Below are 14,651 nucleotides of genomic sequence, written 5' to 3'. Positions count from 1 at the left end.
AACAAGGTGACATTAAGACCCCCACCCCAAGTTTCTTCCCAAGGTTTCCACTCCTTTTTGTATTAATGAACCGATCCACTTAACTGCCTTCTTTCCAAAGCTGCATGAAAATGCTCTCCAAATGTCCTTGCCCATTCTTGACGTACGACGAGTTATCGCCTTCTGTCTTGACAGGATGAAACCCTGGAGGAAGTCCACGAGGCTCTTCATTTTTATTGCAGGAAGCCTGTTTCCTCTCAGCAGTTATCAAAATGAATCTCCTCTTGCATCCGTACCTTCTACAGCATTCACAGTAAACAATCGCCACCAACTATTACAGCTCATTCCACCAGAGCTGTAGTATCAACCACAACATTCGTCAATAATGTTCCACTTACTGACATTTGCAGAGGCAGCAGCTTGGTTGCTGGAGCACATGTTTGCCAAATACTATGGTATAACTCCTGGCCCAATCCCTACTATGCTTCTCCCTCTTTCCGTTCTGAATGCTGAAAAACAGCTGATCGTGGTGGGCACCAGGAGCAGGGAAAAAGAAGGATGTGCTGATCTGTGTGGCTGGCCTGCACATGGGGACCGGGGAGGGCGGAAGCTGATTGATGGGTGCAGAGCACCCACTGGCAGCCCCCATATTTTTCCCATAGTTTCCAAGGAGGAGATGGCTCCTATATGTTTGGGTCAAAATTACTGTAGGGGAAGAAAGGTAACAAGCTAGAGTGGTAAAGCACTTGGAGTTTGCTACAGACCCCCATTTTGGACATTGGCTAGAGACCTAGTTAATATTTTTAATAAAATAAATATTACTGGTAATTGTGTGATTATGCCTGTATTGCAGTGGTCCCCAACGTGGTGCCCATAGGCACCATGGCGCCCGCTGGGGCATTTATGTGCCCGCTGAGTGACCAGGGCTGGCTCAAGCCATTCTTGTGCCCCGAGGCCCGGGAGCGTAGCCAGGGCTGGCTCAAGCCATTCTTGCACCCTGGGCACCAGACAGCAGGCGCGTGATGCCTGCACGACTCCACCCCCGGACACATGGCGCATACTCAGCCCTGCTCCCCAGCGCACCGTGCACCTTACAGCTGCTATCAGCGCGCGGCGCCTGATGGCAGCTGTAAGGGGCGCCGTGCGGCCCCCAGGCACGCGGCGCCTGATGGCAGTACGGGCACGCAGTGCCCCTTATAGCTGCCATCAGGTGCCCCCTATATGTTGGCGCCCTGGACAGCTGCCCAGCTAGTCCCCCCCCTTAATTCGGCCCTGTGTGTGGTGCCTGTGCAGCCCCGCCCCCAGGCGCCTGGCAGTCTGGCAGCCCCAAAAGGTTGGGGACCAGTGCATTAGAGGACAAGTACAATTAATAATGCTAGGGCTCAGATAATTCTGTATGTATTAGCAGACAGATTTCTTACACTAAATAGTTGCTGAAACAACAAGAAGTGATTTCATTTATAGATTTAGTATTGGTTGGTGGTGAGTACCTCATAGAACATAAGAATGGCCATACTGGGTCAGACCAAACATCCCTCCAGCCCTTTATCCCGTCTGCCGACAGTGGCCAATGCCAGGTGCCCCAGAAGGAGTGAACCAAGGTACTGATCAAATGATCTCTCTCCTGCCATCCATCTCCACCCTCTGACAGACAGAGGCCAGGGACACCATTTCTTACCCATCCTGATAAACTGATTGTACAAGATGCCTTATTTTGAGTGACCATGAGTTAATTCAGTTTAAATTAAATGGAAAGAGAAACAAAAATGGGTCTAGATGTGCACATTTGGCCAATGGCCAAGCCCAGTTGGAAATTAAAGCCAGTAGTCAAAAGATTATTTAGTCAACTAAACAACAAGAAAACAACAAAAGAGGAAGGGGGAGTTACAAACAGTGAAGATAGAGTGGAGATTAAAAAAAAATCCTCAGTATGAGCCTAATGCCAAAACAAATACTTTGCCTCAGTTTTCCATAAGGGTAATGCAGAGCTTTGGAGCAGCAACAGGGTACCTAATAGGGTCAATGTTTTGGAAGTAGAAATTACCATATAGAGGTAGAACCCAAACTGGAACAGTTTAATGGGATTAAATTGGGAACCTGGATAATCTTCATCCAAGAGCTGGTGCACGGAATTTTTAGCATTGAATAAATAAATTAATGTGTACTTGTGCGGGATTCTTTAAGTTGCAAATATTATGCCTATATTTAATGAAGGAAATGTATGATCTGGGAAGCTAAAAGCCTCAGTTGTGCATATGGTCTTAGAAAATTTTTTGAAAGAGCACACCATTAAGCACAGAGCAGTAATTGGGATAAAATGCAACATGGCTTTGCAAAATGTAGATTGTTGAAGACCAGCCTTGTCTATCTTTGAATAGGTAATGAATTTTCTAGACAAAGGAAATGAAGTAGATCTAATCGACCAGGATTTCAGCAAAGCATTTGATAGAGTTCCACATAGGGTTTTATTAGTGAAATTGGATAAAAAGGGCATTAGTAGGAGAATTAAAAGGTGAATAAGGAACCAGTGAAAGGGGAGACGGTAAAAAGACATGCCAAACAATGGACTTTTAGCATGATTATGAGTGGAGTTCCTAAAGGTTTGGTCTTGGGACCAATCTTTTTCACATTTTCATTTGTGACATTGGCATAAGAAGTAGGAGTGTGGTAATAAAATCTGTGAACAAAACCAAGTAGGGAAATATTGCCAAAGCAGAAGAAAACTGGAATATCACACAAGATGATTTTTGATTGACCTTGAAAGCGGGAGTAATAGAAACGGGATGAAATTTATGGTGCAAGGTGTAAGGTTATACACTTGAGGATTAACAACAAGAATTGTTGCTCTAAGATGGGGAAATATGAGTTGGAAGAAAGGAGTTGAAACACCTGTGTCAATCACAGGATGGTTATGAGCCACCAGTGTGATAGACTTGTTTTGCCTAACAAATGCCCTTACAGACCTTGTTGTTTCATTTGAAAGTCTAACATTATTTCCATCATTCCAAGGCTGTTTTTTTTCTGTTATTGAAAGATCTAAGGATCTTGAGGAGTTTCAATCCAGGGAATTTCTAGATGGGTGTAAGATTATATAAAGCTATGATCTGGGCAATTTATGACTCCCTAGGAACATTATTAGACCACATTCAACCAAGGCACAAGTAGCCTTGTTTAGAGATGTTCCTATAAGTGCTATTTGTTGAACTGCCGACTGAGGTAATGTACATACCTTTACAAAACATAACTCTGTTTTGGAGGTGTCATGTCTAGATGCTCAATTTTGACAATGCTGTATTAAACTCCCTCTTCAATAGAGTATTCCATCCTCCCCCTACTTTTATGGATACTGCTTGGGAGACAGCAAACATGGAGCACACACAGACAGGCATTCAAAGAAGAGATGGAAGTCAGCTACCTGTTCAGTAATTGTACACTTTTGCACGTGTGTCTGTATTTCACAACACACCCTCATTTCCAAACAATTCCCGAGTCTAATACTTTTCTTGGGTAGTTGAGAAGGATTGTTGGTTGCTCCACACTTTTATACTGGTGATTGGGAACCTATGGTCCACTGGCTGGATCTGGCTGACAGTTTGCCTTGATTTGGTCTGCGAGGCTTGGGGCTCCCTTCTTCTGGGGGTGGGGGAGTCTTGAGCCTTGTGGCCTGGATCATGCATCTGGCCAGCGAGCTCTACCTGGTAGGGGGAAGCTCTGTCCCCTGCACTAGCTAGTAATCCCAGCCAGCTGGAGCAGTGCAGGGTAACATCGAGCAATTGTCCCTGCCATGCTGCACCAAGTATCCTTCACAATCCCCTGTATCCTCCTGTACCCACCCACCAGTCAGACCCTGCACTGTCAGTCTGCTTCTCTATTCCCTGGCCAGATCTTTCACCCTCACCCTGTTCCTTCACTAAATACCTACCCAGGACCCACATCCTCTGCTCCTCAGCAGCATCCTCCCACACATTGAGCCCCTCATTTTTGGCCCTATCCCAGAACCTAAGGTAATCCCATAAAAGCCACTGTCCTTGAACCCTGAGAAGAGATCATTTGGCCCTGGGGGGAAGCCCTTAAGCCTTGTTCCCCCTCCCCCCACCATGGTGCTAGACTGAGAGCGGAACCGTGGTGCTAGGAGTGAGGTGTGTTCCTCTTTGGGTTTTTTCCCCTGCTTATCAGTTGGAGGCCATGTGAGATGTGTTTTTTGCTTCTCACTTGCATGTGATGACTGACTGACTGACATTTCCTGTGGGTCAGTGGTCTCTGGCCCAGAAAAGGTTCCCCACCCCTGCTTAATATTCTCAAGCATGAGAGATCTTGAGGTTGTGCAGGGAGCAGATTCAATCAATGAACACTCCTAGACAAAGCCTTCCAATCTTCAGTAGGGATGAAAAAAACCATTAAAAGAGTTAGGTTAAACACCGGCCGTGGGTGGGGCCTGCTTTGGCCCAGATCTGCTCAGGCTGGTCTGTTCCACACTGCTCCGGCCTAGCTATGCTGCAGGCAGTGGGGACTGGTCTTGCTGGCCAACCTGCTAATGCGGGGGTTGGAGGAGGTGATGTTCCTGCCAGCCAGAACCTCTGGTTAACCGGTTACCTGGTAAGCATGCCAGTAAAGCTAATTCTTACCGAGTAACCAGTTAACTGTTTGTTCTTCTTCGAGTAATGTCCCTGTGGGTGTCGGGCTTGTCCCAGTGCTGTAGATTGGGGATTTTTCTAGTAGTGTTTGGCCGGGCCGCACATGTGTGACGGGGCACGTGCTGTTCATGCCTTGCAGTTTGTGTACTTGGCCCATTTGCCCTCAGTTCCTTCGTTATTGCCCTTGGTTGCAAATGGAGCTTGACTCCTCTCCTTCCCTGCGATTCCTAGAATTAGTTGTTTTAAAGTTCACAGTTGTTATTTACTACTTAGTTGCTAATTGTTACAAAAAAAGTCCATTTTTCCTGGAAATAGTTGCCTCAGCATTTTCTGAGAGAGCCATGCCTTTAGTCTCAGGCGGAGGCCCCTTCAGCCATGATTTTAAAAAAAGTTATCCTAATCACCAGTGCATGTGTGTCATACATGGAACTCACATAGACAACACATCTCGAAGAACTTCAGTTACTGAACAGGTAAGTTACTTCTATTTTTGTTTACTTCATGTGGTTTAGACTAGTGACTTTTTTTTCTGTTCCACTTTTAGGAATATCTTGATAGTGGCTGGAATTTGAACAACATGCCTGTGATGGAGCAGTCTGTACTTGCTCACATCACTGCAGATATATGTGGGATGAAATTGCCATGGCTGTATGTAGGAATGTGCTTTTCTTCATTTTGCTGGCATATTGAGGACCACTGGAGCTATTCCATTAACTATCTGCACTGGTGAGTTTTGGGGAGGAGCGGGAAATAAATCAAAAGCCTCCACTGATTTGTAGGGACTGAGTTCCAGTCATAAAACCATGTATTTTTAAAAAGACAATCCAAAGTTGATGTAATGTTTTCAATTGATAGAAAATTGATCACATCCTTTGCTAAGTTTTCCAAAAGTTATCCTCCAAGTTAAAACTTGTACAAATTTCCAGTCTAAATTTGTCTAGCTATAACTTGCAGCCGTTGGATCTTGTATTCTTTTGCCTGATATTCTTTGGGTTTTGTGCCATCAGAAATCTTCTCTCCATGTAAATAGTTGTTGATTATGGTCAAGTCAGCTCTTTAGCTCCTGTCAACATTCATCATAGAATCCTAGAACTGGAAGGGACCTGAAGAGGTCATCAAGTCCAGTCCCCTGCCCTCAAGGCAGGACCAAGCACCGTCCTCTAGATCATCCCTGACAGGTGTTTGTCAAACCTGCTCTTGAAATCTCCACAATCCGCCCAGACAATTTATTCCAGTGTTCAAACCCCCTGATGAAGCTTTTTCTAATGTGCAACCTGAAATTCCCTTGCTGCAGTTTAAGCCCATTGCTTCTTGTCCTATCCTCAGAGGCCAAGAAGAACATTTTTTTTCTCCCTCCTTGTAACAAACACCCTTTCGGTACTTGAAAACTGCTATTCTGTCCCCTCTCAGTCTTCTCTTTCCTAAACTAAACAAGCCTAGTTCTTTTAGTCTTCCCTCATAGCTCATGTTTTCTAGACCTTTAATCTTTTGTGTTGCTCTTCTCTGGACCTTCTCTAATTTCTCCACATCTTTCTTGAAATATGATGCCCAGAACTGGACACAATACTCCAGTGGAGGCCTAATTAGTGCAGAGTAGAACAGAAGAAAGACTTCTTGTGTCTTGCTCATAACACTCCTGTTGATGCACCCCAGAATCATGTTTGCTTTTTTTTTGCAAGTGTCTCACTTGTTTGATTATTCTTAACCACAAAATAGATGAATGTCTTAAGTCTCTTACTAAGGCACATTTTCTACACCTCAACTGGTTTGCCTGGCTCTTTCCTAAATCCTTTCCAGTTTTTAAAAATATGTGGACTGAACTGGAAATAGATTTCCAGTAATGATCTTAACAGTTCTGCATGCAGAGGTAATACCCCAACTCTACTCAGTATTCCTCTGTTGATATGTCCAAGAAACATATCAGCCCTTCCTAGCCACAGATTTTCATAAGTTCATTTTAGTTTCATTAATCATCATCAAGTCCTTTTTCAGAGAATCTCCGTTTTCCATAATAGTTCCTCACCCTGCCATTAGTGCTTGCTGCCCGAAATCATATTAAGGTATGTAGTATCCAGCTAACCTCACTTCCTTATGCTTTGCCATCGAGAACATTAGAACCACTCTGTGCCCTGTGTGCACCTGTAGACATTTTTCTAGCTTTTATTTTAAATAATTGATGTGTATAGCTGTGTGTAGTCCATTTTAGAGTAATTTAGACTTGGGGATAATCCCTTTGCTACATGTCATGACCCAGCCCCAATTCCAGCACCAGAATTTGTCCTTCATCCTTGTGCACAGTTCATTATGAGTCTTTTCCTCATACCCTGAAGTCTCATCTCCATTGATCAAGGGATATACCTATCAGAGATATTATCACTGAAGCTGCTTTGTGGGATAAAAATAGAGGCTTTCGTGGTGGCTTGTCTTCTGAACAAATTTCTGCAGTTTCAGGGGCTGTTCAGAAGCACCTTGCTTCTGGAAAGAGGAAATATACACCCCAAAGACAAGATCACTCCCCCTCTAAGTAATGGACTCATCAACCCAGTGAGAGACATCTGACCTATGTCATCTATTTCACCTACCGTACCTAAGAGGGTGGAGATTTCTTGTGTTAATATTGATGAATATAGGTTCCAAAGAAAGGTGTCAGTGTGACCTGAAACTGCCTGATATGAAATGTATGTAGCGTTATAACTAGGTTGGTCTAAGGTTGGTATAACGCTAACAAGGTTAGACAGACATGCATAGTGAGGTAATATCTTTTATGGGATTAGCTTCTGTTGGTGAGAGAGAGCTTTTGAGTTTACATAGAGCTCTTCTTGTTTTTTTAACCTAGCCTATTTATTTTCCATGGCAAACACACAATTAAACATTCTCTTGACATTTTATTCACAATACAAAAGGGGAAAAGTTAGAAGTATTTCAGATATAAAGTATTAAATAAGGCTTTTATTTTAACCATAATCCCATTCCCTTTTCTTAGGAAACCCCCCTCATTTGACCATTTAAATGGTATCACCAGTGGTAACAGCTATTCTTTTTGGGAAACTGCAAAAAAGTTAGATGGGCTAGAAATGCTGCTGCTGTAAAGTCCTGTCCCATTTCCTGGAAGACAAAGCAAGACAAAGTCATGCAAAAGAGGAAAGAAGAGAATAGCAAAGTTACAAAATGCAGCTTTTATGTCTAGTGTTGACTTTCATTTGCATCCTTGCTTCTGGAAAAACACAGGCTCAGCATAGTTTTATCAATCATTCCAATAACTGGCAAGTTAGTACCAGCATTGGGTAGTTTCGGGTATAGCTTTCAACTGCCTCTTTGGTCACAGGTTTTTGTCACTGCTGCAAAATAAACAGTTTTGGCTGGCAAAGCCAGACTCTTTATTAGAAGGAGGGAAAAGAGAGGAATAGGAGAGAAAAGAAGTAGGATGGAGAAAGAGGAGAACATAAATGGTGTGGTGGAGGGGACAACATTTGACATCACAGGTGGTGGTCAGTATTCAGCCAAAGCCAGTGATAGTGGGGATGTCACTTAGGCCCCTTGCTCTGGCATGGCCTGGTTGGGACTAGAATATTGAATACTCAGTGATGTAACAGTGGATCTCAGGGTGGCAACTCTCATGGTAAAGCTAGCTTTTTCTGGGTTGACCAGGCAGACTTACATTGCCAGTTGAACTCGGTTTTTGGTGTGAGCTCTGCAGTGAGACCTCTCCCCTACTGAGACTCCTGTCCAGACTTCTTGGCAGTGATCTTGGCTTTCCACCTGCCAATGCTGGGCTGGTCACTGTTTTCCCATGACACAATGGCTAGATTTCTTTGAGGCTTTGAGCAGAGACTAGTCAGGGTGTGTTCCGTGAGAGCGCAAGCCTCCTTGCCAGTGTTCCTATTCTGAAGATTTGTAAGGCTGCAACATGGTTGTTAGTGCACACCTTTGTCATGCCCTATGCCCTGCTGCAATAAGCCCAAGGCTTTGGAAGAATTGTGTTGCATTCAGCATGCCAGTGGACTTTCACCTTCACATATACGGCTTGTAATCACCTGTGTTGAATGGATATGAGCAGTCACTCTAAGAAGAAAAGACAGTTACTTGTTTCTGTAACTGGTGTTGTTTGAGATGTCTTGCTCATGTCCATTCAACATCTTGCTCTCCGTTCCATCTGTTTGGAGTTGTCCGGCAAGAAGGAACAGAGGATGGAGGGAGTTAGAGGTACCCTATATAGCGCAGCATATGTGTGCAACTCCAGGGGGTGCCTCCGGTGGTTGACCTACAGGTACTACCAGAACTGGTGCATGTGGTGAGCATACACAGTTACGTTGAATCGACATGAGCAACACATTTCAAAGTACACCTGTTACAGAAACAAGTAACTGTCTTTTCCTTTTGGATGCATTTATGATGTATCTGAGCCTGTGCTGCAGCTCCTCTTGGTGTATTTTGAGGAAAATCTGCACTTCCCCTACCTAGTTGGGGCAGTTATCTTCTTTGTGAGTAAAAAGGATTGCTCTCTTCAACATTGTGATGATTATTGCTCACTAAACAAGATCACCATATGCAATCAATACCCTCTTGCATTCATAAAGGAACTCCTGGAAAGACTCCTTTTGTCACAGATTTTCACAGAGCTAGATCTTTGAAGAGTATACAGTCTTGTCAGCATCGAATGGGAAGATTAATAAAGATGGCATTTTGAACTACATGTGATCAATTTGAATACTTGATCTATATAACATTCTAGCTGCCTTCCAGTGTTTTATGACTGACTTCTTCAGATATATCCTCAATCAATTTGTGATGCTCTCCTTAGATGGTATTCTTATTTATACTGAGACTCAAGATCTCCATGACTATCATGTGTACATTGTTCTGGAAGGAGTATATGGGCTAGTGCAAACAATTCTTATTTTCATACAAATTATGCAAAATGCAATAAGCAGTGATAACCATGGGAATATTGGTTTCAGTTAGGTCTATCCTGCCATTGAGACACCTCCATCTCATCTTTTCCCAACAGTGCATTCATCCACCATGCAGTGTTTTCTCAGACTGTTGTTAAAATGCTCCTTATAGCTGTCCATGTAGTCCATGTATTGGTTGCACAAGCCAGGGCTGTAAGGATTAAGCCTGGTCTCCCAGGATCAAAATGGGCATTTCAACATCTCCTGTGGTAATCTTGTGTCTGGAGAAGAAAAAAGTCCCCAATTGCAGGTTTCTGTATAGGCCAGTGTTCCTGAAGATGCCATGTACCTGTCTAGACCAGTTTACTTTGATATCAGTGAAATGCCCACGTTGATCCACAAGAGCTGGCAGCACCATTGAGAACTATGCCTTCCTCTTAATGTACTTAGTGGGCGGGCGCTAAAATTGGAAAATGTGTGCCATCTATTTCCCCTTCCACCAAGTTGGAAAAATCCCATGCTTGCAAAGCCAGCCACTGTTATACACACTTCCAGTGTCCTTCATAGCAGAATACAATTTGTTGCCCTGCACACTTGCAGGTGTACAGTATCAGTGATAGACGTCCCCACACCAAAGTGATTTGCAACTGACTAGTTGCATTTGGGAGTCACCAGCTTCCAAATAGCAATTGCCACACTCTTGTCGACCAAAAGCGCAGCCGTCATTCTGGTGTCCTTGCGTGGGAGTCAAGGAGCCAACTCAACACACAGCTCAAGGAAGGTTGCTTTATGCACCTTAAAGTTCTGCAAGCATTGTTCTTCATCCCATACCTGCATATGATGTGATCCATAGTCCAGAAGCACCTATACAGCTACTTGGTGACTGTGAAATACAATGTCAGGTTGCCGTTGTCCATATAAGGCACAGTGTCAGGCTCCTCTGAGTCTTCATAGAATCATAGAACACTAGAACTGGAAAGGACTTCAAGAGGTTGAGTCCAGTTCCCTGCCTTCATGGCAGGACGCAGTACTGTCTAGACCATCCCTGATAGATGTCTATCTAACCTGCTCTTAAATATCCCCAGTGATGGAGATTCTACAATCTCCCTAGGCAACTTATGCCAGTGTTTAAGCACCCTGACAGTTAGGAAGTTTTTCCTAATCTCCAATCTAAACCTCCCTTGCTGCAGTTTAAGCCCATTGCTTCTTGTCCTATCCTCAGAGGTGAAGGGGATTTCTCCCTCCTCCTTTTATATGACCCTTTTAGATACCTAAAAACCACTATCATGTCCCCTCTGTCTTCTCCTTTCCAAACTAAACAAACCGAATTCGTTCAGTCTTCCGTCATAGGTCATGTTCTCTGGACCTTTAATCTTTCTTGTTGCTCTTCTCTGGACCTTCTCCAATTTCTCCACATCTTTCTTGAAATCTGGTACCCAGAACTGGACACAATTCTCCAACTGAGTCCTAATCAGTGCAGAGTAGAGCGGAAGAATGACTTCTCGTGTCTTGCTCACAAGACTTCTGTTAATGCATCCCAGAATCATGTTTGCTTTTTTTGCAACAGCATCACATTGTTGACTCATATTTAGCTTGTGGTCCACTATGACCCCTAGATCCCTTTCTGCTGTACTCCTTCCTAGACAGTCACTTCCCATTCTGTATGGGTGTGTCTAGACAACATGGCTCCATCGACGGAGCCATGTAGATGAGTTTACTAGATATAGCAAAATGAAGCAGCGATTTTAATAATCGCCACTTCATTCACATCAAAATGGCCGCCGTGCTGTGCCGATCAGCTGATTGTCGGCACAGCGCGGTAGTCTAGACGGGGATCAGCCGACCCCAGAACCCTTTGTCGTCAGATCCTTTATGCCTCATGAAACGAGGCTTACAGAATCTGACGACAAAGGGTTCTGGGGTTGGCTGATCCCCGTCTAGACTACGGCGCTGTGCCGATAATCAACCGATCGGCACAGCGTGGCGGCCATTTTGATGTAAATGAAGCAGCGATTATTTAAATCACCGCTTCATTTTGCTATGTCTAGTAAACTCATCTACATGACTCCGTCGATGGAGGCATGTAGTCTAGACACACCCTATGTGTGAGACTGATTGTTCCTTCCTAAGTGGAGCACTTTGAATTTGTCCTTATTAAACTTCATCCTATTTACCTCAGACCATTTCTCAAGTTTGTCCAGATCATTTTGAATTATGACCCTATCCTCCAAAGCAGTTGCAATCCCTCCCAGCTTTGTATCATCTGCAAATGTCTTCTTCCTCCGTGAGTACTTTCCAGATGGTCTCCACTGCCATGCGTGTTCTCCTCACGACTGTTAACAAGAGCATATGAAAGAAGTGTGGCATCCATACTTTCTCGCTGCAGAAGCCAGATTGCACAGCAGAGAATGGCAGTTGGAAAAAAGGCATGAGAGGACACCAGAAGCCCCTGAAAAAGCGGTGTGTGATGGGACATTTTGTATGATCCCAAAATGCCCCACACTTTTTTCTGAGGTCCGATGACATCTAGTGACAGACAGTGTTGCCAGGCACTGTGGGATATGTACTCACAGTGCATTGCTCCCATTGTTGATGGGGAAGTTAAAGATGTGGACACAATCTGTCAACAGATTAAGCAAGTGTAAACACACTTTGACTTCTCTGTCTTGACATTAGTTTTCTCAGGAAAACCTGGCCTTGGGTCTTACACAAGTTTGATTTTTATGTAGGTATCTTTCTTGACCAAACATGTAATCTTCAATAAACCCAAATTAATTGTTTCATTAACACTTTTTTCCAGAAAAACATGCTAACTGACATTTTCCACTTATCAGTTTCTTTGCTGAGGACTGATGTCAGTCTAATGGGCCTATAGTTACCCCAGATTATCCTCCTTGCACATTTTGAATATTGGAATGAGTACTAGTTCAATTCCCTGGAATTTTCCCCTATTGTGCAAAATTTCTTAAAAATTAACATCAATGAGCCAGAGCTTTCATCATCAACTCTTAGGATTTTTGGGTGCAAGTCATTTGGGCCTGCCAACATTAAAAATGTTTGTCTCTAGTAGATGGCATATAGCATCTGTCTTCATTACTAATGGACTGGAAAATAATTCATCATCATCATGTAATATGAGTACATCATCTTGCTTCTTCCCAAATTCAGAGTATGAATACTTACTGAACTCTTGACCGTGTTCTGCATCATTAATAACAATTTTATCATGGCTATCTAGTATAGGTCCTATATTCTTGCTAGGATTTCTTTTGTTCCTATAGGGCTTTTTATGAAAATTCTTCCAGGACTGGATTTTTCCTAATGGTAATTTTATATCCATTAAAAATATACACAGCAGGGCAAAACTCGAATTAAGCTACACAACTTCAGCTACGTCAATTGCGTAACTGAAGTCAAAATAGCTTAATTTGGCTTTAGGTGCTATTTTCACAGCAGGAAGTCAAAGGAAGAACACTTTTTCTTCGACTTCCCTTTTTCCTTGTTAAATGAGGGTTACAGTAGTCGGAGTAAGAAGTCTTCCAGCTCAACATTATTTCAAAATAATGGCTTGCTGTGTAGACACGCTCTTTGTTATTTTGGAATAATAATGCTGCTGTGTAGAGACTAACAAAAAATATATATAGTATCATAAGCTTTCGTGGTTTTAGCTTAGGGTTTTAGCTCATACAATATATATTTTTGTTTTCTCTAAGGTGCCCCAAGACTGCTCGTTGTTTTTACATGGCTACCGCTCTGAGACTTGATATCCTGCTATTTATTTTCTCCTTTTCTATTTGTTATAGATTGCTTCTATGGTGATTATGCCTCAGCCAGAGGCTGTCAGACCCCAGATGGAATTTGTTTCATTAGCAGTGATCTGAGCAAATTTTTGTTGAGCCAAGTGTCAATAAAAGTGGAATTCTACCATACATTTTTATAGGGAATTTCAGAATATTAATTTACACATTCTGAAATATAGCTAATTAAGAGTTAACTCTGAAGGAAGAGCCTGTATAATGTTAAGAGTTAGGGCAGGGCATTGAATTGAAGGCTTATCTATGTGTTGAGGTAATGCTTTCTCTGTGGGTGTGATTTCTAACGTGCACTAACGAGGTGTGTAGAAATTGGTGCGTGTAGACGCAAGTTCCCTAATATACTTGAAAAGTGTTGTTTTAAAACAATGCTGCCTTAAAGGTCTATGTGGATGAATTAATGCACAGCATGTTAGTGAGCTGTAGAAATCACACTCCGAGCACATTGCCCCACCATCTAGAGAACTTTTAGTGTACTCCTGAATTGTGCTTATTAAGTGTCTTATGTTGTTAAGAAGCAAGAGCCTGTAAATGTGAACTTACAACCTTGTATATATTTAGCTCTTTTTAAAAACTTACTTGCAGGGGGGAACCGAAAACATGGTATGGAGCTCCAGGATATGCAGCTGAGCAGCTGGAAGATGTAATGAAGAAGCTAGCTCCTGAGTTATTTGTGTCTCAACCTGATCTTTTGCATCAGCTTGTCACCATTATGAACCCAAATACGCTGATGGCTCACGGAGTGCCCGTATGTCTTTGGAGTCCTGTGTTCATTGTCATTTATTTCCTTTCTTTTATGTTGGCTTCTTTTGCAAGGTTGACAATTTAAACCATCTGTGTTAACACAGTAGTTTATGTATGCATTGTGCACTATACAAATAACGTATTAGACCAATTAAATGAGTTGGTATATTGTGTTGTTATGAAAGGATGGACAAATGTAGTCCTTGTTTTTTACAATTACTTAAGATGGTTATTTCACATGCCTTTCCCAGGCGACACCTGTCTCAGTGGATTTCCATTCTCCAGTGAACCCCTGTGGGGCTGGAACTCTAGTGCTGGATTGCCCTGCTGTGGGGGAACAGAAGCGCAAAGCCTCGTCACGGGCCGGGTCCAGGGAAGGTGGGGGCTGGATCTGGCACCACAGGGCTGGAGTACAAGGGGGTCCTGGCACCCTGAGTGTGTCTGTTTCTTTTTTGCTTGTTTTTGTTTTGTTTCTCAGAGTCCAGGCTAGTAAGGTTTGTTTGTGTTTTGTTTTTCCTGCAGGCAGGGGCCAGTGGGGTGTGGTGGTGGTGCTGCTGTTTGTTTCTCACTGGTGTGTGGCCCCTGAATAA

At 43.1% G+C, this 14,651-nt stretch overlaps 1 protein-coding gene across 7 annotated transcripts in view; it reads left to right on the top strand.

Annotated features, from left to right (window-relative positions):
- The window catches only part of KDM5B (lysine demethylase 5B), a 145,167-nt gene that overhangs the window by 69,945 nt on the left and 60,571 nt on the right, over nucleotides 1-14,651 (top strand). For all 7 annotated transcript variants that reach the window (XM_075909915.2, XM_075909916.2, XM_075909913.2 and 4 more), the window contains 2 exons: nucleotides 5,158-5,339; nucleotides 13,903-14,065. In XM_075909915.2, coding sequence (XP_075766030.1) covers nucleotides 5,158-5,339; nucleotides 13,903-14,065 — 345 coding nt within the window. The remainder of the gene's footprint in view (nucleotides 1-5,157; nucleotides 5,340-13,902; nucleotides 14,066-14,651) is intronic.

The sequence above is a fragment of the Pelodiscus sinensis genome, chromosome 27 (genome assembly GCF_052426305.1).
Source record: "Pelodiscus sinensis isolate ZL-2025 chromosome 27, ASM5242630v1, whole genome shotgun sequence".
Lineage (NCBI taxonomy): Eukaryota > Metazoa > Chordata > Testudines > Trionychidae > Pelodiscus > Pelodiscus sinensis.
Note: the sequence above shows the minus strand (reverse complement) of the source record. Positions and strands in the feature narration are given on the sequence as shown.